Source organism: Sitophilus oryzae, unplaced genomic scaffold (genome assembly GCF_002938485.1).
Source record: "Sitophilus oryzae breed Bouriz unplaced genomic scaffold, Soryzae_2.0 scaffold_360_pilon_pilon, whole genome shotgun sequence".
In the NCBI taxonomy this organism is placed as follows: Eukaryota; Metazoa; Arthropoda; class Insecta; order Coleoptera; family Curculionidae; genus Sitophilus; species Sitophilus oryzae.
In genome coordinates this window covers 563361-590806 of record NW_022146930.1, presented here as the reverse complement: position 1 = coordinate 590806, position 27446 = coordinate 563361, and the positions used below count along the sequence as shown (strand labels likewise).

Here is a 27446-nt window from a genome sequence, read left to right as displayed (position 1 = left end):
CTCTTCTGGAGCTTGAAAATGCGGTCAAATTGAGCCGCACAACACGTACCCCAGAATGGAAGGGCATACCTGAGGTGCGACTCAAAAAGTGCATAATAAACAGTTCTAGCCACTGACAAGTTAAGCTCCTTAGAAACAGACCTTAATGCAAAACAGGCAGAGCTCAATTTTTTCGACAAAGCTTCGATATGTATGTCCCATTTCAGAGAATTGTCCACAACAAGCCCTAAGAATTTTACGGATTTTACGACGTCAATGGTGGTGTTGTTAAGTACAAAAGGCTGCAACGAGTTTTTATACGACAAAGCCTTAGTTTTAGAAATGTTGAGACTCAGGAGGTTCGAATCGCACCAAGATTTAATGGTGATTAAGTCATTTGATATAATCTTATGAAGTGCCGCGATGTCCTTGTTGCTCCAAGTGAAGCTAGTGTCGTCCGCCAAAAAGACCTATTTTGCCACTGATGTTTATGTTAGCTATGTCGTTAATAAAAAGAAGAAACAAAATAGGGCCTAGTACTGAGCCTTGTGGTACTCCACATTCTATTGGCTTGCTAGAAGACAACGTGGTATCCACCCTCACAAGTTGACTTCTGTTACTCAGATACGACTTAAACCATTCGAGAGATGATCCCTTGAACCCATAGTGCTGCAGTTTATTAATTAGGATCTTATGATTTACACAATCGACCGCCTTAGAAAAATCACAGAAAATTGTTGTTGTAGAATGATGGTTGTTTAGGCTGGAGTAAACTTTATTAAGGAGGGAAAACATAGCGTCATTTGTGGACTAGTTGCTTAGAAATCCAAATTGATATTTACTAAGTATTTTGTACTTAAACAGAAAAGATACCAGCCTGCTTTTAACCAACCTTTCTATGATCTTAGATGGCGTTGGAAGGAGTGCAATTGGGCGATAGTTAGAAGCTTCATCTTTGTCTCCTCCTTTGTGCAGAGGAATCATTATTGCCGTCTTAAGACATTTTGGAATGAAATTAGGAATAAAGACAGATAGAGAAATATAAAAAAATACTACAAGAGATAATAAAAACAGAAAGCCAGGTTTCAAAAAAAAGTAAAACATCCAGCAAAGATATAAAAATTTTGTCAATAAGTATTTAGAAATTATACAGAGCATTTATAAACAGAAACTTGTATATTATGGCATAAAATCACCTTGAAATGGCGAAAATACGACGTCAAAATATAGGTCTGTAACACCCACGCTCGGATTCATTGCAAGTCCATTCAGCAACTCAATCGCCCCATTTAATTTGGGTTAAACACTTTGTATAAACAAGATATTACATCCACCCAATCGACCAGAGGATTAGAAAAGGTAATTTTTCATTGATTGCATAAAATAACTTAGAACGTAGTAAAAGTTCACTCCAAATTATTTATACTTTTATACAGAACAAATTAAAGTTTTTAGTTTGATTAATCAGTTAATTAAGATGGAAATACATTTTTTTACTTCTGTAATTGCAAAATAATTCTTTAAAAAGAAAAAAATTGTGTAAAGAAACCGTCTAACATTGATCTTAAATTGTTTGGCTACGTCAATAGATGGAAATTGTTCTATAAATAGACACCCCCTATTCTCTTTTCTCAGATAATTAATTTTTCTTTAATGGTTGTTGTATCTTAGAGACAATACAGAGCTTAGTTAGGTGTTAAAACAGTCTTACTATTTTAATTTAGCATTCTCTTATTGATAGAATATAAATATAAAAGTTTTGTTACGATGTAGCGGAGATGTTGCAGTTATTACTAGTTTTTTTTTCAGCAAAATTCTTGTTTTTTTTTTTACGAAAATGGGAAATGTTTTGTTGGTTTATTATTTTCCGTCAGGGTAAAATCAAAGTTGGCAAGTTTTAACTGAGTTTGAGTTGTGTAAAAAGTTTTTGGTTTGGTCAGTAGAATTTTAAGCGTCGAAATTTTAAAATTGTAGAAAGTTTCCAATTTAGTGGTTTGTGTTTTATTAGGAACAAAAAGATTAAAGGATTTATTAAATATGAATAAAATGAAATAAATGAGCATCAAAAAGGTATAACGAATTTTGAAATAAATTACTCAGAGGAAAAAAGGTAGAATATTAGATTTAACTGGTTGTTATCATAACTTAAAGATTTATGAGACACGTTTTGTATTTTTTTAATACATCTGAAAAATTACTAAATATTTTTGTTCTTATTTACATGCCGTCTTTTTCGTGGAGGTTGGCGATTACATCGGCAAAATATTCACGATTCTCGGCTTTCCTTAGAGTTCTTCAAAAGTTAGGTGAGTTCAATCTCTGATGTTTCTCTTCCTTCCGAGACCCCTTTTTCCTTCAATTTTACTCTTAACTATTAAGTAAGACGTGGTATTTTTTGTTTCTCAATATATGCCCTAAGTATGATGTTTTGCTTATTTTTATGATTTTGAGCAATTCTCTTTCTCTGTCCATTCTGTTGTAAACTTCGGTATTTGTGATATGGGCTGTCCATGGAATTTTAAGCATTCTTCGATATATCCATTTTTCGAACTATTCCAGGCGATTCATTTCTGGAACTTTCAGTGTCCATNCTAAAAATCATTGAAATAAAAAAGCCAAAACCCAAATCCCATTTTTTTTTAAATTGGTTAAAAATATTGTATTGATAAAAATGGCTTCGGTTGAACAAATTTGTTAGCATCAAAAGAATTAAAAATATCAATAAAAACTGTCTATTGAAAAAATATAAATAAAAAATGCATCCCTATGAAGGCTATGAAATTAAGGTTCTGCATATTTTTATTTAATATTATTTTACTTTTATAGGGAATTGAAACAAACCCAATCGTTGTATCATTTACCACTAAAGTATGTATCTGCTACTTCTTTACGTATCGTCTCTTTCGTGGAGGTTGGCGATCACATTGGCAGAATCTTCACGAGTCTCGGCTTTCCTTATGAGTTCTTCAAAAGTTAGGTGAGTCCAATTTCTGTTGTTTCTCAACCATGATAGTTTCTTCCTGCCAAGACCTCTTTTTCCTTCAAGTTTACCCTTAACTATTAATTGTAAGACGTGATATTTTTCATTTTTCAATATATGCCTTAAGTATGATGTTTTTTATTTATTTTGATTATATTGAGCAATTCTCTTTCTCTACCTATTCTGTTGTAAACTTCGGTATTTGTGATATGGGCTGTCCATGGATTTTAAGCATTCTTCGATATATCCATGTTTCAGTGTCCATGTTTCTACTCCGTATAATAGGATTGACCAAACATAACACCTGACGAGCCTAGTTCTCAACTCAAGGTCCAATCTGGGGTTCTGGAAAACGTTCTTCGTTTTTAAAAATGCATTTCTCGCTTGTTCTATTCTGGTTTTTATTTCCACGTCGCTGTTCAAGGTGTTAACTATCCAGGACCCCAAATGTTTGAACTTATAGACCTGCTCTAAGGTATTACCCTCTATTTTAATAGAAATTGGTACATTTTGGTTCTTTCCAAATACCATGACTTTGATTTTAGAAGAATCGATCTTCATCCAATATTTCTTACAGGAGCCTTCAAGTCGCTCCACTAAACTCGGGAGTCCAGTATCAGAGTCGGCAATAAGAACTGTGTCATCGGCAAATATAATATTGTTAATGACTTCGCCGTTGACTTTAATACCGCAATCTGTTGAAGAGAAAGCTTCCCGAAAAATCGCCTCAGAATAAACATTAAATAACGAAGGAGACAGCACACATCTCTGTCTTACTTCTCTCTGTATATTGACTGGATTGGAATTGTCATTTTCAATATTCATGTGGGCTGTTATATATTTATAGGCCAATATATATTTTTCAGAAGTGTTACATCTTTGCTATCAACTCCCAACTCATACAACATTTCGATAAGTCTCGTATGTTTGACTCTATCGAATGCTTTTTCGAAATCTACGAAACACACATACATTGGTTTTTGTTGGTCTGTACACTTCTGCGTCATCAATTGTAAACAGAATAAGGCCTCTCGTGTTCCCAATCCACTCTTAAAGCCAAACTGTTCATAGCCGCCATATAAACTATGTATCACTTAACCTAAAATATCTGACACGCTTGTTGACGCCTTTTTTTTCACTCCAGAATTGTTTTTCATGGAAGCCCTCGAAATATTTCGAGGTTAGTTTGTAGAAGATTTGTAGACATAGGTTCTAATTTTCATGATGTTTCTAGGGTCTCATAGGGTCCTACTCTTAGCATAGAAAGGGTACTTAACGATCAACATAACTTGTTAACATAAAATTGCTAATGTTCATGGATTAATCGATAAGTAAATATTAAAAAATCATTTTTAAGTTTTATATTTAGTCTCTTATATTCTGATAGTAAAGCATTAAATAATTCATTTTTTTTAATCACCAAAATTATTTAATACTTTACCTATTAGAATATAAACGAAAATAAAATAAAAAAGAGTTTCCCATGAGCCGGTATTGAACCCTGGACTTACAGGCTGAACATTTTCGCGCCGCGCTATGGAGACTTATTTTCGATTTATATTCAATACTACTATACATAATTAATATATAAACAAGGCTACTATTTAACGGACTAAACAAAAAAAATAGGATATTCTTTCAATACGCAGTAGTGACCACAACGTCTATCGACAGCCAGACGACTCGCACCCTGTTCCAGAGAGCATAGTAAAAGACATATTAAAGAGAATAATACAGTTTCTTTCTTAATACAGTTTTCCATCTTTCTTAATACAGTTTTCCAGAATAATAATAATACTTGTTTTCCAGACGTTGCTAACTCTCGTACTATATGGTGTTAAAGTGTTTTACCAGTGCACATTTTAGTAATAGAAAAATTTCAAATTAAAAATCAAAAAGTCAGAATTAAAAATTGTTTTATAGCCCAATCAAATTCTAATATTGACGTTGATCGATGTCGGTCGATCACAATTACTAAAAACAATGTGCAGTAATTTACGAAACGCCGGAATGATGAAGGAAATCTTTTTGTAAAATGTTCTTATATACAGTATAATATATATAGTATAATATATCTGCGATTAGCATATAATAAGTCTGTATAGGTATACCAATTATTGTATGAAGTTAAACTATAATTAGTTTTGAAATTGTTATGCGCTTGTTATGTTTGGTTTGGCTCTGAGAACTGAAGTAACTCAGTTCTCAGAGATCATTACTTTTAAATTTAAATATAAATGAGAGGGATTTAATCTTTGTATGTATTTAGTATCACGATATATTCTTTATTGCAAATGTTCTAGTGAGTTTTCTAATTTTACAAAATCAAATTTATAAACAATAATAATTATTGCATGAGGGTCTACAATTCAAAGAGTCAGAAGACTATAAAAAATTAATATGTGTTATTGTATAGGTGTTTGTACATAAGTCTAACTTGAATTTATTTGATCTTTTTTATATATCCCACTCCCAAATATTTCTTCTGTCTAATTATTTATTATTAGCTCTAATGCTTCGTTCAGAACCTCAAAACTAATGGATTAAATTAGTGATTTCAATAAGCCTAGAAGTTTGTTTCTCTAATTGCAATATAAGCATTCAGAATCTCAAAATTAGTGGTAATAATTTTCAATTAGCAGAAAAAGTTAACAAACCTTTAACTTTTTAACTAATTATAATTCAAAATTTAAGTAACTTAAGTACCGTCATTTTGGACGTAGTAAAAGTTCACTCCAAATTATTTATACTTTTATACAGAACAAATTAAAGTTTTTAGTTTGATTAATCAGTTAATTAAGATGGAAATACATTTTTTACTTCTTAATTGCAAAATAATTCTTTAAAAGAAAAAATTGTGTAAAGAAACCGTCTAACATTGATCTTAAATTGTTTGGCTACGTCAGTAGATGGAAATTGTTCTATAAATAGACACCCCCTATTCTCTTTTCTCAGATAATTAGTTTTTCTTTAATCGTTGTTGTATCTTAGAGACAATACAGGGCTTAGTTAGGTGTTAAAACAGTCTTACTATTTTAATTTAGCATTCTCTTATTGATATAATCTAAATATAAAAGTTTTGTTACGATGTAGCGGAGATGTTGCAGTTATTACTAGTTTTTTTTTTCAGCAAAATTCTTGTTTTTTTTTGACGAAAATGGGAAATGTTTTGTTGGTTTATTATTTTCCGTCAGGGTAAAATCAAAGTTGGCAAGTTTTAACTGAGTTTGAGTTGTGTAAAAAGTTTTTGGTTTGGTCAGTAGAATTTTAAGCGTCGAAATTTTAAAATTGTAGAAAGTTTCCAATTTTGTGGTTTGTGTTTTATTAGGAACAAAAAGATTAAAGGATTTATTGAATATGAATAAAATGAAATAAAGGACCCACAAAAAAATATAACGAATTTTGAAACAAATTATTCAGAGAAAAAAGGTAGAATATTAGATTTAACTGGTTGTTATCATAACTCAATGATCTATGAGACACGTTTTGTATTTTTTTAAATCATCTGGAAAATTACTAAATATTCTTCTTCTTCTTTACATGCCGTCTTTTTCGTGGAGGTTGGCGATTACATCGGCAAAATATTCACGATTCTCGGCTTTCCTTATGAGTTCTTCAAAAGTTAGGTGAGTTCAATCTCTGATGTTTCTCTTAACTATCTCTTACTCCCTTAACTATTAATTGTAAGACGTGGTATTTTTTGTTTCTCAATATATGCCCTAAGTATGATGTTTGCTTACTTTTATGATTTTGAGCAATTCTCTTTCTCTGTCCATTCTGTTGTAAACTTCGGTATTTGTGATATGGGCTGTCCATGGAATTTTAAGCATTCTTCGATATATCCATTTTTCGAACTATTCCAGGCGATTCATTTCTGGAACTTTCAGTGTCCATGTTTCTGCTCCGTATAACAGGATTGACCAAACATAACACCTGACGAGCCTAGTTCTCAACTCAAAGTTCAATCTGGGGGTCTGGAAAACGTTCTTCATTTTAAAAAATGCATTTCTCGCTTGTTCTATTCTGGTTTTTATTTCCACGTCGTTGTTCAAGGTGTTAACTATCCAGGACCCCAAATATTTGAACTTGTAGACCTGTTCTAAGGTATTGCTCTCTATTTTAATAGAAATTGGTACATTTTGGTTCTTTCCAAATACCATGACTTTGGTTTTAGAGGAATTGATCTTTATCCCGTATTTCTTAAACTATGGACTCCAGTACTAGTCGGCAATCAAAACTGTGTCATCGTTCTAAAACCTAACTACAACTATAATAAATATAAGTAACAAATATAAGTAAATATTACAGTTAATACAATTAAATATAAGTAAGAAAAATATTCGGATTGTAACGGGATTTTTACCAGGGCACTGTCTTATCAATATGAACATCTCAGTAGATTGAAGCTAAGAATCAACGACGAATGCAGAATCTGTGGGGAGAATGGGGGAATACCAGAACACCCCATCACTGAAGGCGTCGATATGATAACTATTTGTGCCATAAACTTTGGTACGACTGATGGAGAACTAACCTTTGTAAAACAGTCTCAGATACTAGCTTTTGTCAAACCGTCGAAAATGTTGAGTTATAACTCAAGGAAGGGGGATAATCTACAATATTATTCTTAGCAGTACATATTTTCATAAATAATCATCAAATATAATAATTAAATGAAAAAACAGACCTTAAAAACAGGCATATCATCTTAAACCTATAGATTTTGTAATAGCACACCCTTTATATTTACAGCCTTCCTACTTACGTGAAATATTATTCGTCAAAACGAATCCCGTTATACGATACCTACTTCTCCGATTCCACAGGGAAAAGAATCTTCTCCAATATCTCTTCAAGATCGACGGGGTGGGAGGGCAGAAGAGGGGGGAATACAAGGAGGGCAGAGGGTAGGGGAAAGTACGCGGAATATCGGGAAGAATGGCAGATGGGTTGAGCTGGAAAAAAGGGCCATTTGAGACAATCTGTGCAAATCGAAAATCGATACGAGCACCACCGCGGAGGACACGATACGATTTGAGGAATGCGGCTTATCAAATCGCAGTTTTATGGGGGTTGTACGTGAGCCAATTTAAAGTATTGTCGTGGGTTAATAGTAACTCAATAGAAGTTCACCTTAAAAAATATACCTTTTGTTAGCTAAATTATCTGGGGTGACGATATTTTTTTAACTGATGGAACTACAAAACGTGAATCATAAATCGTTCTGTTATGTTGTACCTTCACTGAGTAGACAGTCTTCTGTTAAAAATCTTGTGACAATCCGAAGATCGTACTTACTTAAATCAAGGATCCTATCCTTACGATATGGGCTAAATGATGACGTTGTTAAATTATACAATAATGCAAAATGTGTTTCCATAGTTTTCATCTGACACAATCCCTGACAGAAACCTTCAAAACCTCGAAACACAGTCAAAAACAAAATTTCCGTTCAATTTCACTTTTTCTTTGAATAGAGTTTTTCTCAATTTATCGAAAACTATGGTTGGCTGACTATGTGACATCCGTACTTTTTGCCACCAGCCTAACCATTGTAATTTTTTTATTCGTCCCTTCGCACACGCAGCAAAATGATTCCTTTAACTTGACAAAAATCGAAATTTCTGATAAAATCTGTGGATCTAATTTTAAATTTTCCGAAGAACTGTAACAAACGCTACCGAAAGTTGATGGATTCCGCATTTTGTGGGAAGAGAGTTAGCCTTGCACAAACATGGAGCGCAAAAGAATGTCATTTACACCCAGCTCAGCCATTTGATTATTGATTAATTTTTAATCATCATTATTGACAATATAGCTACATACAGACATGTAGTACAATTAAATAACATCAATATAATAAATTTGAACTGTTTTGAATGTAGATAAAATATATTTTAAACACACTATTTTGTGTTTATTTTTTTAATTTTTTTTATAATGATGTATAGTAATGAGTTCAACGGACACAGCTTCTTAACTCACGAATTTTCATTGCCGCATTCCTTGTTTAGATGACTACCAAAGAAAAAAAAATTGTAAAACATTTTGCACTAAATACCTACTAAATACAAATAAAGTGTTGTATTGATAATAATTATCAAAACATGAAAACTTATTTATTATAATTGTTAATGATACAGTTTGAACAGTCTTTCAAGTAAATGCCTGATGAAGCAAATATATTCATTTCAGATATCATAGTACGTATATCATTGAATAGAAAGCCCAAAGAGACGAAGGCTTATAGCGGATAAATTGGAAAAATATGTTATGAGTACCTTTCCATTTCCATAGTTGAGTACTTTTTTTCCGGTGCATTGTTTTTCATACTTAGAGTATGTATATTCATATTTCTGTTTCGATCTTGCTGGAAGCAATCCAGCAATGGCTCTGAATGCCTCTTCTTTAATGTCAGAGGGAATACTTTGCGAATCGCTCATTTTTTAACTAGTGATATTAATATCATTTATTGTCATAGTGACATTGCCACGCATGGTGTTATTTGAACAAATGTATTAAGGTAATTGATTTTTGGTTAACGAAACGTGGGATCCAGATCAGGAGATTAAATGCAGGATCGAACAAGCAAGATCTACTTTTCTGAGACTGCGAAGATTTCTCACAGATAGGAATTTGAACTTCGGCTTTAGATACAGAATGGTGAAATGCTATGTCTGGTCCGTTTTGTTATATGGTTTGGAAGCATGGACACTGAAGGTAGCAACAATAAACCGAATTGAAGCCTTCGAAATATGGACCCTGCGACGAATGCTAAGAGTGCCCTGGATCGACCGTGTGAGGAATGAAGACATTCTCAGAAGAGCTGGTCTGGAACAACGTGAACTCTTCGAAATCATCAAGAAGATGAAAATAGCCTATTTGGGACACATACTACGTGGAGAACGCTATCACTTTCAGCGTCTGATTCTCCAGGGTAAAATAGAGGAATAGGGGCAAAAGGGGAATAGGTCGAAGGAAGCTATCCTGGCTGAGAAATATTCGTCATTGGACAGGCATACAGGACTTCCAAGCACTCCAAGTCGCTGCAGTTAACAGAACCATTTGATGAGGAAGAAAAAGATGAACGCCTACGCAGGAATCTGCACGGCACCTTAAGAAGAAGAATTGATTTTTAGGATAGGTATATAGTTAAGTACAATAATTTTTAAAATTCGTTGTGTCTTTTTATAGTTAGACGTATATAAAATATTGTACAATACACGCGAGTTAAATCCATTAAGATACTTCTGTGGTTACACAACTCGTGCTACGCACTCGTTGTACAACTTTCACACTTAATCTTAGTATCTTAATGATGCTGTTAACTCATTTGTACCGTAAATATCCATTATACTCTGTTTTTTTTCTCAGGTAAGATTTCGACAGACGATGACAGAAGAAAAGCAGATGACGTCCCATTCCAATCTATTTATTTTACTAAAAAAAGTTTCTAATAATTTTTAAATTATCTATGGATGGGTTTAAATATAAATCCGTCATGCGTCGTGTCTTGTTGTTTTTAACCAGTTTTATTGGTTTATTTAAAAAATGACAGATCGTATTTCAATTTTATTGGTTTGACGGAACGATGAACGACAAACGGACGCCGATGCGTACGAACTCGCCTTTAGATTTTTGTCATTTTTGACGCTTGTCAAAGTCTTGCCAAATTATAGGTTATAATTTTGTGTCAACTTTTGTTAAATACCCTGCGTTTTGGAAGATGATGCATTTTGATTCGTATTATTACGTGTGTTTTGTGTCTTTTGAAGTCAAGTGGAGAAAAAATCGAGTGAAAATTAACTGTAGACCCAGAGCACAGTTTATGGTTAATACTCGCTGCCCAGGCAGAAAGTCTTATACACCGATGAAGTTGCCATCGATAAAGTTTGTATACCATTTCGTCGTAGATCAGTGCGTCTCGTATATAAGGATCAAACTAAACACATACTAAAAACTGGAGTAGCTGTAAAATATCGACATCACACGATAGGTAAATAAAGGATTTTAGTACTGCAGAAAAATAATGTCAAAAGGTACTGGTTTAAAAAAATTAAGATTAAAGTTAATTAATCAACCTTTAAGGTATAAAATTTGGTAGGTGTTATTATTAATAAAATAGTTTGTTTTATTTACCTATGTTGTTTTATTTATTCCTGTGGAATATTACAAATTTGTATTTGTACATAAGTTATATTGATAAACATAATCATAAATGCGGGTAGTTTCATAAAGCTTGAAAGTAAATAATAGTTCTTTTTTATATTTTTTTGGTATGTAGTGTCTTGTTCTTGTTTGTTTTGTATTAACACATACCGTTTTTATTAAATAAAATAACTCGATTACATTTTTTCAGTTTTATACAGTTTTTTTCACAATATTTTGAAGTAATCACTTGTCATCTTGTCAATCAAATTTTAAATATATCCTGCTATGCGTTGCAGTTGTACCAACTTATTTCTTTGTAAAATAAAATAAACTACTTTGAAATTAAAATGACAGACACATATATCACTGTCAAGGATCTTCTCGTTGGACAGACTATAGATAATTACTCTTAAAACTAGTAATTTGTAATTACAGTCAAATCGATATCCAATTTTTAATTTCTCTCTTTTTTTCTCTTATTAATCGAGGTAGATTCGTAAGAGACGTTCCGGATATTAGAGAGACATGACGTTTTTAATGAGGCATTTTATTATAATTATGAGTCGTACGCCACTGGGGAGGCATCTCGTGCGTCGCCATGTGACGACGCGGACGCCCGACGGCGGGAGGTTAGTAGTTGAGCGATCCCGCGTCGCGGAACTCCATGGTTTTGTCACAGTTTATTGCATTACATGCCTGTCGCGTTAACGAAATAGGGTAGATGCCGGGTTAACTTACAAATTGGTGGCTATGGAACGGTTCCTGTTTGAGGAAGGTGAGAAAATACACACACACAAATAAAATAATAGCTATTATATTTATGACTATTTACCATAATAAAATAATTTAACGAAAAAGTTATGTAAAACACGATATTAGTTTATACAGGGAGGTCCGAACTGTATTCCTGAAACTTGGCAGCTTATTCTGCACATGAAAATAAGTAAAAAAGTTCGTATAAATGTAGGTCCTAAAATGCTTAGTTTCGGAGATACAGGGTGTAGAAATTTCATTTTTATTTCGATTTTTTCCAAATAATTTCTGAAGTAACGTCAATATTTAGATGAAAATTTGTGTCTGGGAGTTTTTTGACATGAGAAATTTGATTTTAATGTCAATATGACTCCTACTGGTAGAGGGCGCCACCTACATATGTTTTAACTGTTTTGAAGCTTAATAACTTTTTGTCCGTACCTGTATAAAACTAACGAGGGAAAAATGTACATCTCTGTGATTTTTTACGTAAAAAATATATCTTTGTAAAAATCGCTACGGGCAACTGTTCTCAAGATATTTAGAATGGAAATAGTAAATACATGCCATTATTGACGAAAAATAAGCACGTTGAGTAGATAGTTAATTCACTGAAATAATAAATTTGGGAAATTTTTATGTTTTTAAATTCATCATATTTTTTTCTGCAAAAAAATGATGCTAAAACAGTTTTTGTTAAACTTTTGGTACAAAAACATCAGTCTAATAACTATTTAGTCAACATGACAAAGTATTGATAATTTCGATTCTAAATATCGAAATTATGAAAAGCGTCGCAAATGTATATTTTTTTACTCAGTAGTTTTATACAGGTACGGACGAAAAGTTATTATCTTCAAACCAGTTAAAAAATAAGTAAGTCGCGCCCTCTACTAGTAGGAGCCATATTGACATCAGAATCAAATTTCTCATGTCAAAAAACTTCCAGACACCAATTTTCATCCAAATATTTACGTTACTACTGTAGCGTTTTTTAAACCACTACCACTGCGAACGGCAGCTTTTCATCGGAGAGCAGTCGTGGATAAGGTATTTCACTAGAGAGAAAATTAATCAGTAATAATTAACAAAAGATATATAGATATTGGGCGCCAGGCATGTACAGAGAAAGAAAACACAGTTGTATAATACTTAAAACTAATGACTATATTTATTCATGACGTTCTTTGCTGATAGGTACATGACATTGTAGAGTTCTAGTAAATATATAGTGGTTATATGTCAAAGAAAGTGGTGGTAAGAGTCGTACTAAATATCAATGAAAACAACTACGAAAAATACAGGACATGTAAAGTTTAAGAGAAAATATGAAATGTAGCATTACTTTAATTAATTTGATATATTCCATATGATGCTAAATCGAAGATGTTACAACCTGTAGATTCTAGAATCTATGTTTGATTATCCATCTATTAAAATAGTGCAATAATATCTATGAAAGTAATACCATTACAAGACGTAATGCAATGAAACCTAAGATCTAAATTATATTTTAAAGATTATATCGACAGGAATGTTCTTAACAATCTAACCACTGAACATAGTCTGTACGATATTACTTAAGATGTACGTTATTGTTTTAGACTGAAAATGTTTTAGATGTTAAATGTAAAACTAGAACTTAAATATACACTTAGCTGTTCTTTTATGTAACCTTGCTTCAAACAGTAGCAGCGTGAGGTGGTCTCGCATCTCTGTACTGTCTGTCGGCGATCCTGTTGGTCAAGACAACAAAAAAGGGGCCAGATTGAGGACACCATGAATCCTTACAGCCGTAGCAACTGACTAGGCTTAGAAATGGGAGTGAAGCAGAATGGGACTCAAGCTACATCCACGCTGTGGCACTTAGATGTAAGAAAAAATCGTTCTTACTGGGGACACTCGTCCACAGGACATCTGTACATAAGATAATGTCTGTACATAAGACACTACCCGTACCTTGGACACAGTCCGTACCTTGGACACAGTCCGTACCTTGGACACAGTCTGTATCTTGGAAATAGTCCGTACCTTGGACACAGTCCGTACCTTGGACACAGTCCGTACCTTGGACGCAGTCCGTACCTTGGAAATAGTCCGTACCTTGGACACAGTCCGTACCTTGGACACAGTCCGTACCTTGGACCCTAAAAATATGAAACTCTTGTTTAAAACCAAACAAGGTCTAATAAACAAAATAAACCTACCTCGAAATACTTCCGAGGGCTCAATAAATAATAAACAACATGTCCTTTCTTCCATGTGACACTCCAGAAAAGGGATGCCAACGTGCCAGCAAAATACAAATACAAGTTGGGACATCCGTAACTCTACCCTAAAAATATTCAATAATAATATCGAATCGATAAAAGGTAATAACTATCTTTACCTGTAGCCTCGAAATAGCAGCTGATTCAAATTATACAGCAAGATTTAAATAATCACTATTTCTAAAAGCTGGGATACAACAGAGCGTCAAAACAAATTGAGGTTAAGCCCAGAGACAGTTGACAGAAGCGATGTTGACAGCGCCTCCTCAGAGCAATAACAGGGTTGTGTCGAACGATAACAGGGTTGGCGACTAGGGAACGTAAAAATTACGCGTCAAATAAACTATCCGGCCTGAACGAGATGGAATCCGGTGATGATAGGCCCAGACATCATATATTATATATAAAAAAGACATGTAACGAACTAAAAACGTTACACTACATAAATTATTTAGAAAAAATCGAAATAAAAATTAAACTTCTACACCCTGTATTTCCGGAACTAAGCATTTTAGGACCTACATTTATACAAACTTTTGTACTGATTTTTATGCTGCCGAAGTTTCCGGAATACAGTTCGGACCACTCTGTATAAAAACTCGAAAATATATTTTTAATTTATCACAATTTGATTAGTGTTTAATTACTAATTTAAGAATGTTTTAGGTATTGAAAATACCAACTTACTATTAGCGGAAAATACATTTTTATTTTTTACTTATTTTCCAATTGGCGAAGTTTTACGTTTTACGAGTTGAAATAAGACATAAAGTTACGTTCTAACAAACACTTTTTGTATAAAAATTCAAGGTACGTAGTCTAATATATAGGAGAAAGAACGCTGAACAAGTGAAGGGTAAATAATATAATAATAAAAGTGACAAACGAAGTTACTTCCAGTCCGCTACAGAATACAAATAAGCCAAGATTTATTTATAGTAAAAAACTAAACTGTCTAGGAAGAAAATATAAAGCATCTATCCAACTTTTTTACCAAAACAATAAATAAATCAAAAACATTACGTTGCGCATTGGTGAAACATCTAGACCCTTAAATGTTTCTAATTAGAGAACATAAAGATTATTTAATAAAGGGAGATTTTCACAAATCTAAAGATTTGTCAGCATTCATGGGACACAGGGTACAGAATAAAATTTAATAACGCCAAAATTGTAAAGAAAGAAGCGATAGCCTCAAAAAGAAAAATAAAAGTGGCTTTTTTAATACAATCTAATAAAAATAAATGTATTGCTCATGCATCTGTAGATGTTAGTAATGTATGACAATCGGTTCTTTGATTTTAAAGAACATAACATACCTACCTAAAAATTAAAAATAATCATACAGAAAGTTTGGGGCTTTTTGGTTTTACCTTATTAAGTAATTGTTATCAGGTAGTAATTGTTAATTTTTAAGTTTAACTAGATATAATGTCATTTTAACAGAACGTCAACAGTTTTTGTAGACGTATCTGTTTAAAAAAAACTAAAGTGTTCTCGAATAGTTGAATTTAAATATTTTAAATAGATTTTTTTCTTTATTCTTTGTATTTTTTTGACGACGGAAAGAGTAAACTTTCCGATACGTTAAGCTTTTTTTGTTCGTTAGGCAAATTTTTATAACTGTAAACCTAACTTCTGACAAGTAGTTTCCGTTTGGGTTTAACGCAGAAGTGTTTACAACAAGTAACTATTTTATTTTGTAGATTTTCTTGCTGTAGCGAAATACCTATAGAGGATTTTTTGGAGCAATAAGTAGATCGAAATTGTTTTAACAATAGTTATAACCAGTCATTGGCGTTTTTAGTTTAAGGATTTTCGTTAAAAACAATAAAATAGTTTTAAATAAGTATCTCTATTTAGATTGTATGGTAGAGGAGGCGCAAAAAAGTTTTGTCAAATCAAATTTTGAAATTTTTTAATTCTGAGTTATGTTATTTTAAACTATTGATACAGAAGTAGTATTATTCTGTATACATCTGTATTATACAGGTTGAGTATTAAATAAGTGCAAATATTTTTAGGGCTGGTAGATCTCCATAAAAGAAACATATTTTCTCTTTGCCGTTTTTCGAATAAATCGAAAATAACTGAGCTATTTTATTTTATTTTTTTTTTTCTACATTCTGACTGGATCTTTTCTGGACTTTCTTTTTTGCTACCTATATGTTTTACTACCTATGTTGCTACCTACGCTATCAAGAGATTATGTTTTTTTAACAGAAAACTAAAAAAAATCCAACAAATGTTTCAAAAAATTCGTCATAATCCTGTTTCTAAGATCGAAATATACTATAGTCTGTGGAACGAATAACTTTGAATTTGACAGTTCCCGCGGGCTTTTCTAGTATTAATTTTATTAGGTTAGCAACTTGCGGCCATGCTAGCGCAATGCCGTCTCTAATAGAACAGCCTCGGAGCGAGATTTATGACATCACGCTAGTTAGATACTACGGATTAAAAATATGTTGTAGAATACATGAAAAACATAATTATATGTAATAATAATAATAAATAGGTATATATATTGTATTTATTAACTGTATATTATGTATATTTCATGTAAACTATATAATTTTTAAAATACAAGCCAAAAATACGAGGAATAATTATGTTTTTCATGTATTCTACAACATATTTATTAATCTGTAGTATCTAACTAGCGTGACGTCATAAATCTCGCTCAGTGGCTGTTCTATTAGGGACGGCATTGCTCTGATAGAAATGTCAAAAGCTGATGACATTTTACTTTTGACAATTATAACATTTCGTGTTGATTTTTGTAAGAAGAGGAAGAACTGTCACTTGTTTTTTTATTTTCCTTTTCTACTTCACGAAAGTAAAAAGAGTTACCTATCTGATTCGTTCAGCCACTCAATTTAAAGAATATTAGTAACTTTTTTGACAGAGGGATTTTGTATTTGCCATGTTGGTAAAAAATGACGGTCAAAATTCAAAGTTATTCATTTTATAGACTATACCAACTAAAAATATTTGCACTTATTTAAGACTCACCCTGTATATCCTTGGATACTTTTATTTGTACAGTCCAGTAGTTTGTCTATATTATATGTCTGATATTTTAACAAAATCAAATTTCCAGATTAACAATATTTTTATCATAAACAAAAAAGGAAGATTCTCCAATATAATAATTATTCTTCTGCTTAAAGATTCATTCAGAACTTCGCAATTAGTGGAATAAATTACTGGTTTCAATTAACGTAGACGTTTGTTCCTTTAATTTCAATGTATGTAGTCAGAACGTCAAAATTAGTGGTAGACATTTTCAATTAATAGAAAAAGTTATAAAACTTTTAACTTTTCCACTAATTATACTTCAAAATTTGCGAGAAATGTCATTTTGGCCTTTGATTATCATCCGTTAAGAGAAATTGTGGTTATAAATCAAAAGTTTATTGTTTTATCGGCTAAATATTATAGTCTAAGAGCTAGTAACGTTTTTGAAAAAGTATTTTAAGACGTATTTTAAGACGCTCTTTGATATATCTTTTACTCTGCTCTTTGGAACAGCATGCGGTCCGTCTGGCTGCCGATACCCGTTGCGTTCACTACTGCGCATCGGAAAAAGATCCTATATTTTTTATTAATTTAGTCCTATAAATTCTAGTATTGAATATAAATCGAACATGTCTCCATAGCGCAGTGCGTTGAGTTTCCGACCACGAACCGATGGATAATTCTGGTAATTAAAAAAAAAATATACTTTACTATCAGAATATAAACAAAAATAAAATAAAAAAGTCTTTGCCCTGACCCGGATTCGAACTCTGAATCATCGGTTCATGGTCGGAAACTTTACGCACTGCGCTATGGAGACACGTTCGATTTATATTCAATACTAGAATTTAAAGGACTAATAAAAATATAGGATCTTCTTTCAATGCGCAATAGGAAAAGCAACGTTTACCAGCAGCCAGACGGGCCGCATGCTGTTCTAGAGAGCATAGTAAAAGATATATCAAAGAGCCAGACGCCTTAAAATACTTGTTTTTCCGACGTTGCTAGCTCTCGTACTACACACACCGGAAAAGTCTAGGGATATTACAATTTTATCCAGCCATCGTCAGTAATTTTATTATTTGCATTTCTGATATAATAAAATTAAAATAAACAAATAGTTTACAGGACATATTGGAAATAAAAATGCGAAATTTACCGAATTTTTCAAATTTACCTTGATTTTTATTGAACTCACACTCACAAAATACTCACATTTTTTTTATTCTAAACAGCGAATTAAAAAAAAAGATAAAACGATTTTTACTTAATAAAGGATATGGCCTCCTCTACTGTTCATTACAGCCCTACATCGTCTCTCCATGCTCCTGATCAGGTTGTCGATCTCTTCTTGAGGTACATGCCACGCTGCATTCACGGCCCGAACCAGATCCCTACGAGTTTCACGAGGCATGCCCATTCTCAAAATTCTTCTTTGGACCGTATCCCATACGTGCTCGATGGGGTTGAGGTCAGGAGATTGTGTCGGCCAGGGTAAGATGTTTAATTGATGAGCATTGATAACTCACTTACCGCTCTCGCTGTATCAGGCCGTGCATTGTCATGCATGCGAATGAAGTTTCTTCCAAAAGCATTGGCATATGGTAACACGACAGGCTCAAGAATTAAATCACGATATGTGATTCCTGTTAGAAACCTTTCAAGAAAAACGAGATCGGTTTTTCGGCCTAACTGGACTCCTCCCCAGATCATAACTGTTCTACCTTGATAAGGGTGCACTTCCTGAACATGATCCAACCGAATAAGATTTTCCTGTTCTCTCCATACCCTAAGCCTTCTCGAATCCGGATGAATTCCAAAGCGTGACTCATCCGTGAATAGAACATTGGCCCATTGTTCATTCGACCACTGAACATGATCTTGAGCCCACAAATATCGTACCTCTCGATTTCCTCTCGTTAAGGGTTGAGCTCTCCAGGGGCGTCTGCTTCTTAAGTTGACCTCTCTTAATCTATTGCGAATAGTGTCAGGACGTAGTGTAGTAACGGTTACATTATGTGTTTCCTGGAGAATTAAACTAAGCTCTGGTGCTGTAAGAGTCGGTCGGCGTCGAGCATTTAATTGTAAAAAATGATCTTGCTGTCACCTTGTGTGCTTTTTAGCAACATCACCTTAATCGCGATATTACCCTTTGCGTTGTATTTAATGCTCTAGTTACGTCGATTTGGCGCATTCCAGCTTCAAGCATACCCATGGTCCTTAGCATTTCGTCTTTGTTAAGATGTCTACGCTCCATAATGTCGTTTAATACTAAACAGAGGTATTTGAATGAATTCTGGCCAGTTATCATAAAAACATAGCCAGTACAGGTTAAATTCGAACAATTGATGCTCGGTGCTTTTTATACATTTGATAAAAAATGCACACTTCTTCAACACTTCTGCAAATATTCCAAATTTAATAATAACTAGTGTGACTACTTCGTTTCAATCGAAGTAGAAAGAATCGGCCTACAAATATGTGGTTGTTTATTCAAAACATTTATTTTTAACTTTAATAAAATTATATCCCTAGATTTTTCCGGTGTGTGTATTAAGCTTTCTCTTCACAGCTGACTAACACAAGTTTTTGCTAGGATTTTCTATTAATTTTAATTGTATTTTTTAAACATTGTGAATGATCGTAAATTAAAAAGTATGAAGTGTAATTGAAACCACTAATTGCGAGGTTCTGAATTAAGCTGTATGCATAAGAGAATATAAATAAAAGTAATAACTGGATATTGGAGTGTAGAAATCCTTAAGAGCCAGTAGAAAACACTTAAGTGCTTTTAAGCAATTCAATTCTGTTTTGGGTTACGAATATATCTATACCTGGTTTTACAATGCTCATGAAATTTAATTTTGTAGAGATTTTCAAGTATTTTAAGTGAGACTTAAGACCAGATCTCCAACCGATTAAATTAACCCATTTTTAATGTTGTCTTCAGGACAAATTTATAGGGCAAAACGAAACAGGAGTACTATAATTAATTAGAATACGCGAAATATGTACTTGTTTTCATGTTTTATGGCCTTATGTTTCTGTTCATTTGAAACGATCACTTTGCTAATTGACACGCGAAATGGAGTTTATAAAACGGGCATTAAATTAAAGTCAATTAAATTCTATTTTTATTGTTTATTCTCACGATTGTTTTGATTTGATGTCCTGTTAAAATAAATTTACGACAGAGTAAAGAGTTCATGAGAGAGGAACAGACAGAGGCTCAGGCATAGTAGAGGTACGTTGTAGTTCGTGAACGAATTAGTTCCAATGAACTATTCCGAAACCGGAATGAAAGGAACTAGTTCCTGGTTTCTTAAAGAATTAGTTCCTCAGGACCTATTCCGGGATCGATAGTGTGACTGATATTTAATAATACGGCTCCGGGACCTAAAGGAACTAGAGGAACTAAATAAAAGACTAGTTTACGTACGGATCGGCCAGCGCGATTGATACTAGGCAGTCGTGGGGAGTGCCAGCCGTATGTTATTGAATCCGGTGCCAGCCGTATGTTATTGAATCACGATTATTGAATTCACGTTATTGAATCACGATTATCGCAAATTCTTCGAGGCTGTAAAAGAAGTATACGGCCCAACTAAGAAGGTAAGCTGTTCAATCATGGCTCAAAATGGCGAACTTCTAAAAGAGGAAGAACAAATTAGAAATCGCTGGAAAGAACATTATAGCCATATCCTTAACCAAGAAAACAACCCCAATATGGAAGCATTAAACACAATACCTCAGTATAACAGCCTCGATGTATTAGACATCCTAATAACAGAACAAGAAATAAAGACCTCCATAAAACAGCTTAAAAACAACAAATCAGCTGGCTGTGACGATATTCCGGCGGAAATCTATAAGTGTGCAAGTAAAGAACTTATTGGTCATCTTAAGGCTCTCTTTGATGTCGTATGGGAAAGCGGAGAGGTACCTCAGGATTTTCGCAATGCGAATATAGTGAATATATTTTAAGAACAAAGGAAGTGCATCAGACTGCGGAAATTACCGGGGAATTTCGCTATTGGCTATCGGCGGAAAAATTCTTGCAAAAATAATGTCAAACCGCCTGCACCCATATATAGAAAAAATCCTTCCAGAATCGCAAAGGGGTTTTCGTACCAACCGCGGCACCGTCGATTCCATATTTTCCATCCGTCAACTACAGGAAAAAGTAAAAGAGCAGGAGTCTAAACTTTATGTTGCATTCATCGATCTAACAAAAGCCTTCGACTCTGTGAACAGAGATGCGCTTTGGGCAATTATGGAAAAGTTCGGAGTACCCAACAAATTTCTTACAGTGTGTAAAAGCCTCCAAAACAACAAGTCAAGAGTGTCACATCATGGATCACTGAGAGACCCATTCCTAACAAATACAGGAGTTAGGCAGGGATGTGTCTTAGCGCCTCTCCTATTCAACATATTCATGGCAGCGCTCTCCATTATAGTGGACAGCAAACTGCAGGAGAGAGGATTGGGCATTAGATACTGATATGACGGCGGTCTGTTCAACATAAAAAGACTCAGGGCAAAAACACGTACAAAATTTATCACAGAACTTCAATACGCTGACGACTGCACTCTAGTTGCAAACACGGTACAACAATTACAAGAAATGTTGAACACATATACCTGGGCATACGAGGCTTTGAGCCTTAAGCTAAACATCGACAAAACTAAAATCATGTGCACTCACCCGGAAGATCACAACAATGCTATAAAAATCGGAGAAGAACTATTGGAATATGTGGCGGAATTCAATTACCTTGGCAGTTTGATTTCGGAAAAGGCCAATATTGACTCTGAAATTCAGCACAGGATTAGTAGCGCCTCAAGGGCATTCTGGAAATTAAAAGACAGGGTTTTCTACAATCATACTTGAGTACAAAAACAAAACTTGCAGTATACCGAGCAATTATAATCCCCACCATGATATATGGGAGCGAAACCTGGGTGCCTTACCGCCGACACATGAACGCATTGAACAAGTTGCAACAGAGACACCTTAGACAACTCTTAAGAGTCCGGTGGTTCCATCATGTCTCAAACGTATCGGTCCTTGAAAAATCTAACTGCGAGAGTATTGAAGTCATGGTCACAAAATCCCGCTTAAGATGGGCTGGTCACGTATGCAGAATGCAAGAAAACCGCATACCAAAATCTCTGCTTTACGGTGAGCTTGTGGACGGTAAGAGTTGTTGACATTTTCCACGAAAATTTAAAGGGAATTAACATGCAGAATGAGTGGGAAAAAGCAGCTCACAATAGAACTCAATGGAGAAGGGTTGTAAACTCAGTTAACAGCGGCAACCAAAAAGTAGAGAGGCAACAAAGCAATGAGATTTTTGAATGTCCGGAGTGCGGTAGGCAGATAACATCACGTATCGGGCTTTTTAGTCATAGAAAAGCTCATGAAAGAAAACGCCTCGCGTGACCATTTTCTTTATGTGTGTCGAATACTCGTCAGCGAGTAACGGCTGTATGTATGTATGTAGTTCCTCAGGACCTATTCCGGGATCGAGAGTGTGACTGATATTTAATAATACGGCTCCGGGACCTAAAGGAACTAGAGGAACTAAATAAAAGACTAGTTTACGTACGGATCGGCCAGCGCGATTGATACTAGGCAGGCCAGGGGAGTGCCAGCCGTATGTTATCGGATCCGGACATAGAGGAACTATTAAAAGACTAGTTCACGGGAATCTATTCAGTCTGCATATCCGAGATATAATACAAGGCGACCACGATGGATTCGGCCTTGTCTATTGCCACAGTCGGCGTAATTACGAATAAAAAATTTTCGTAAAATTTTTGTAATATTTGCTCCAGTTGATTTGTGATATAGTTTTTTCAACTCTGATTTGAGTTTCTTTTTTAATTTTTTCTTATCTGCAATAAAACTTACCTATATGTTTTTAACATACACAATTACATGTCTCGTTATATTTCGTACATTATAAAAATTTTACAGATCATACTGTGAATAGTTCTGACTGACAACGAAACCCATTAGCAAACAACGGGGATGTCAATGTTCGGGAACTATTGTGAACTAAAGACCTAGTTCAAGGAATTATTCCTCTGGAGGAACTAGAACTAAGAAACTAGTTCCTCCCAAGGAACTAGAATTCCCACCTCTAAGGCATCGTCTAGGGACACAGGCATATTCTAGGCATAGTCAATTCTTTTAGTTTTTAGCAAATGAGAGCCTTTGTTGTTTCAACAACAAAATAAAACACTGTGTGGTGAGTTAGTGTGTTATTTTTTTAAGATAGGAGGTTAAAATATTGTTTATCTATGTTTGATTTTTATTATAAATATAGTAAATTAAACCGGAGTTAATCAAACATAAAAATATATAGGAATATAACAGAAAAATATTATAATTCTGAATAATTTATCGTATTTGACATGAAATCAATAAAATTATATTAATATTTTCATATCAAGGAGAATAAATAAATAACTTGATTTGTTGACTTAATGATAAATATCACAATATCAAAACGTAGGAAAAAGTAATATAAAATATCACGTATTATAATTATTCATTTAATCAATTAGAAGGTTATTAATTATTATGTATTGGTTTATCAGTATCTGAGACGATTTTACAGATGTTAGTTCTCCATGCATCTCCGATATGAGTCGTTCCAAAATTTATGGCACGAATGGTTTTTGTCTCGTTGCACTCAGTGATGAGGTGATCTGGTGTTTTCTCCTTTTTTCCAACAGAATCGGCATTCATTGTTGTTTCTTAGTTTCAATCTACTGAGGTATTCATTGAGGAGTGAAAGGAACTAGTTTCTGGTTTCTCAAAGAACTAGTTCCTCAGGACCTGTTCCGGGATCGAGAATGTGACCGATATAGAATAATATGCGACGGCGACGGATCGGCTAGCGCGCGTAGCCCGATGGTAGAAGCGGGAGTGGGGAGTGCCAGCCGTACGTTATCGGATCCGGACCTAGAAGAACTAAACTAAATAAAAGACTAGTTTACGTACGAACGGATCGGGCCAGCGCGATCGATGCTAGGCAGGAGTGGGGAGTGCCAGCCGTATGCCGTATGTTATCGGATCCGGACCTAAAGGAACTAGAGGAACTAAATAAAAAACTAGTTTACGTATGGATCAGCCAGCGCGATTGATGCTAGGCAGGCGTGGGGAGTGCCAGCCGTATGTTATCGGATCCGGACATAGAGGAACTATTAAAAGACTAGTTCACGGGAATCTATTCGGTCGGCGACGACGATGGATTCGGCATTGTCTATTGCCACAGCCGGCACGGCGCGGTATAATTACCACACAAAATTGTCGTGGATACTGTTTTTGATTTTTAGTTTGTTTTTTAAATATTTTATGGGAATGTTTCACTTTAGGTCCCTAAAATTAAGAAATATCTTATAAAACGAAGTAGATATTCTGAATTTTTAGACAAAAACAAAAAGGTTGATGAAAAATGCAATTTTTCGTAAAATTTTTGTAATATTTGCTCCAATTGATTTGTGATATAGTTTTTTAAATTCTAATTTGAGTTTTTTTATTGTTTTTATCTGCAATAAAACTTACCTATATGTTTTTAACATACACAATTAACACGTCTCGTCATATCTCCGTACATTATAAAAATTATACAGATCATACTGTGAATAGTTCTGACTGACAACGAAACGCATTAGCAAGCAAGGGGGATGTCAATGTTAGTCGGGAACTATTGTGAACTAAAGACCTAGTTCAAGGGAACTGTTCCTCTGGAGGAACTAGAACTAAGAAACTAGTTCCTGCCAAGGAACTAGAATTTCCACCAATTGTCTAGCTTCTGCTACCTTGGTTACGCATCCCAACAATGCATCGAGGACCGTTTCGCATGTCAACATATCAAATTCTGACGTATTTTTCTCCACTTATTTGTTCAAAATAATATCGAATAAGGGGTTTTCACCGATTAAAATCATTATTAAGTCATTACATATAAGTTGTAAATCAATGTTTTTAAATGAACTGTTGCCAAAATCTCTCAGAATTAGTGATAAACGACAAACAGAAAACCCAAAAGGAAGCCGGAAAAATAATCGCGGTTAAACTGGTCTTGGAATTTAATCAATTATCTAAACAAAATTTATTCGCAAAATTAGATTAGCTGATTGGTCCATTTCACGATGAGGGAAATAATCACAATTTTATACGGTTTAGAAAGTACAAATTATACATTGTTATGGAAACCAACTTTTCATTGTCATCATATTGTCATAATCTTCTCCAAAGATCTTGTCCTTAGTATATTCTTTGATCTTGTCATAATCTTATTATGTAAAGAAGCTTGTTTTTTGCGTTTTTTATTTTAAAAATTGTATTAATTACTCCTTTATCGACCGCTTTTATAAAGCCGATGATGCAAGTGTGTTCTGTGAGAAGTTAATTTTAAGTTTGTGCAATTATATTTCTATTTTTTTTTCGTTGGACTTTCTAAATACCCGAAAAAATGACTAGAAAGTGTTTGGTGTGTAGAAGTTCTAATATAACGGTCCCCGAATTATCTTTTCACAGACAAGTAAAGTATTCAGTTGTTCTTTTATTTATATAAAACCACATGGCATACTTTTGGGTTAGATTTCCTAAGAATATTGATATTCGTACGGAGTGGCTAAATGTATTTTTTATATAATTTAATTATTGTGACAGTAAACATTCAATTTATTGTTCAAATATATATATTTTACAAATTAAATTTGTAAAATTAATGTTCAAATTTGGCGCGAGGGCGATAACAAAAAAAGAAGATAAATGAAAGTCGCTGATATGTTTGAGACAGTTTCCGTAGTGATTTACTTATCCACGATATGACCTAGGGTTGGAGAATCCCAACTCCAGGTTACGTTGGGGTTACGAGTCTTCATTGTTAATCCTTGTTAATGCTTGCATGCAGCATGAATTATTTTAAGAAAATGAAACGAATTTTAGAGAATTTGGCACTAATCCTACGCTTCTATTATCTTTCCCTTTGCTCCGGCAATGGCTGAACATAATCCAAAATTTATTTACGCGCTAGTTCAACACGAAGGCTATCAAATCTCGTCTCGCCATCTAAACTGAACGCTCCGGAAAATTATAAAGGAAAATTGATCCAATAAAGAAAATTTACGGGGAAATTTCACTGAAGCAAATTAATAATTAATGCAAGCAGTAATTGCAATATCGCTCGATGTTTCTAATTGATGGTAAATCGATGATCCGCCGCCATTGACTCTGTTAAATTAGAATTTATCCTATTACTGGTGTTTTCCTGATATCCGATGATGTATGGATTTTTAATAATCTGTATTGCGAAAACAAGTTAATTTGAACTGAGTAAACATGGACTTGGATGAGATAATGTTTTTTTTATCAACGTCAGTGAGTTAAGAAGATCTCAACTCACGCATTTTGTGTGAGTTAAGAGCTTCTTAGAATGTGTAATTAGTTTTTTGATTTTCTAAAAAGTAAACGACAGGAAAAAATAAAAATGATTTTAAAAAAAATCCGTTTTTTTTTCAAAAAACTCAGCAATCTTTGAAATTTAAAAAAAAAATTGATGGCATCTTGGTGAACATCTCAAGGCGCAACTTAAACCCAATATAACCATCTTTACATCTATTACAGTGTCTGAGATACCAATGCTCGCACCTCAAATTTGTAGCACCCTGTATACGTATAATAAAGTTTTAAATATATTCGTTCAAAATACGGGTTTAAACTAGATGTGATGTCTCTGAAATTAACTCTTCAACTTTTATCAGACGTTGCCTTATTTCCATAACCAAGTACAACAGAACAGAGCTTATCTACCGTATATAGCGGTTAGGTATAGCAGTAAATACAGCGTTTTAGTGTTTGGCACAGATAAAAGCTTGAGAGAACAAGAGTTGGGAATGAGGAAGGGACATTTTAATCGTACAACATAAAGGCGATAGGATGAAAAGGGGATGAATATAGAATGTCAGAAACGTATAATGGTTATTTTTAACGTTTGACAGTGTCGTACGTTTGCCTTATTTAATCGAAATTTATCGAAATTGTATTCTCTTGAAATTGATCATTCTGGTCAAAATTGAAAACAACAAGAGATTCACATTTATAGATATATTACATATTAGAAATACTGACTGGATTTACTTGTATAGGTATTTACCCTGTATAATTATTTGGAAGTGACGCCGCTGCTGGCACCGGCTTCCAAAATTCGGGAGCACCAGATGCCGGCACCGAAAATAAAAATGCCAACAACTTACCCCAGAGACTAACCAAC

The 27446-nt window shown here is 33.9% G+C and overlaps 1 protein-coding gene across 5 annotated transcripts in view; it reads left to right on the top strand.

The window, feature by feature from the left end:
- Nucleotides 1–27446, top strand: part of LOC115885083 (dual 3',5'-cyclic-AMP and -GMP phosphodiesterase 11) — a 270581-nt gene that overhangs the window by 20794 nt on the left and 222341 nt on the right. The window contains exon 1 of one of the 5 annotated variants that reach the window (XM_030903860.1): nucleotides 11846–11885. The exons of the other annotated variants lie outside the window; for them this stretch is intronic. Coding sequence (XP_030759720.1) covers nucleotides 11861–11885 — 25 coding nt within the window. The 5' untranslated portion in view covers nucleotides 11846–11860. Of the gene's footprint in view, nucleotides 1–11845; nucleotides 11886–27446 lie in introns of those variants that run through there. 5 annotated transcript variants of the gene reach the window in all.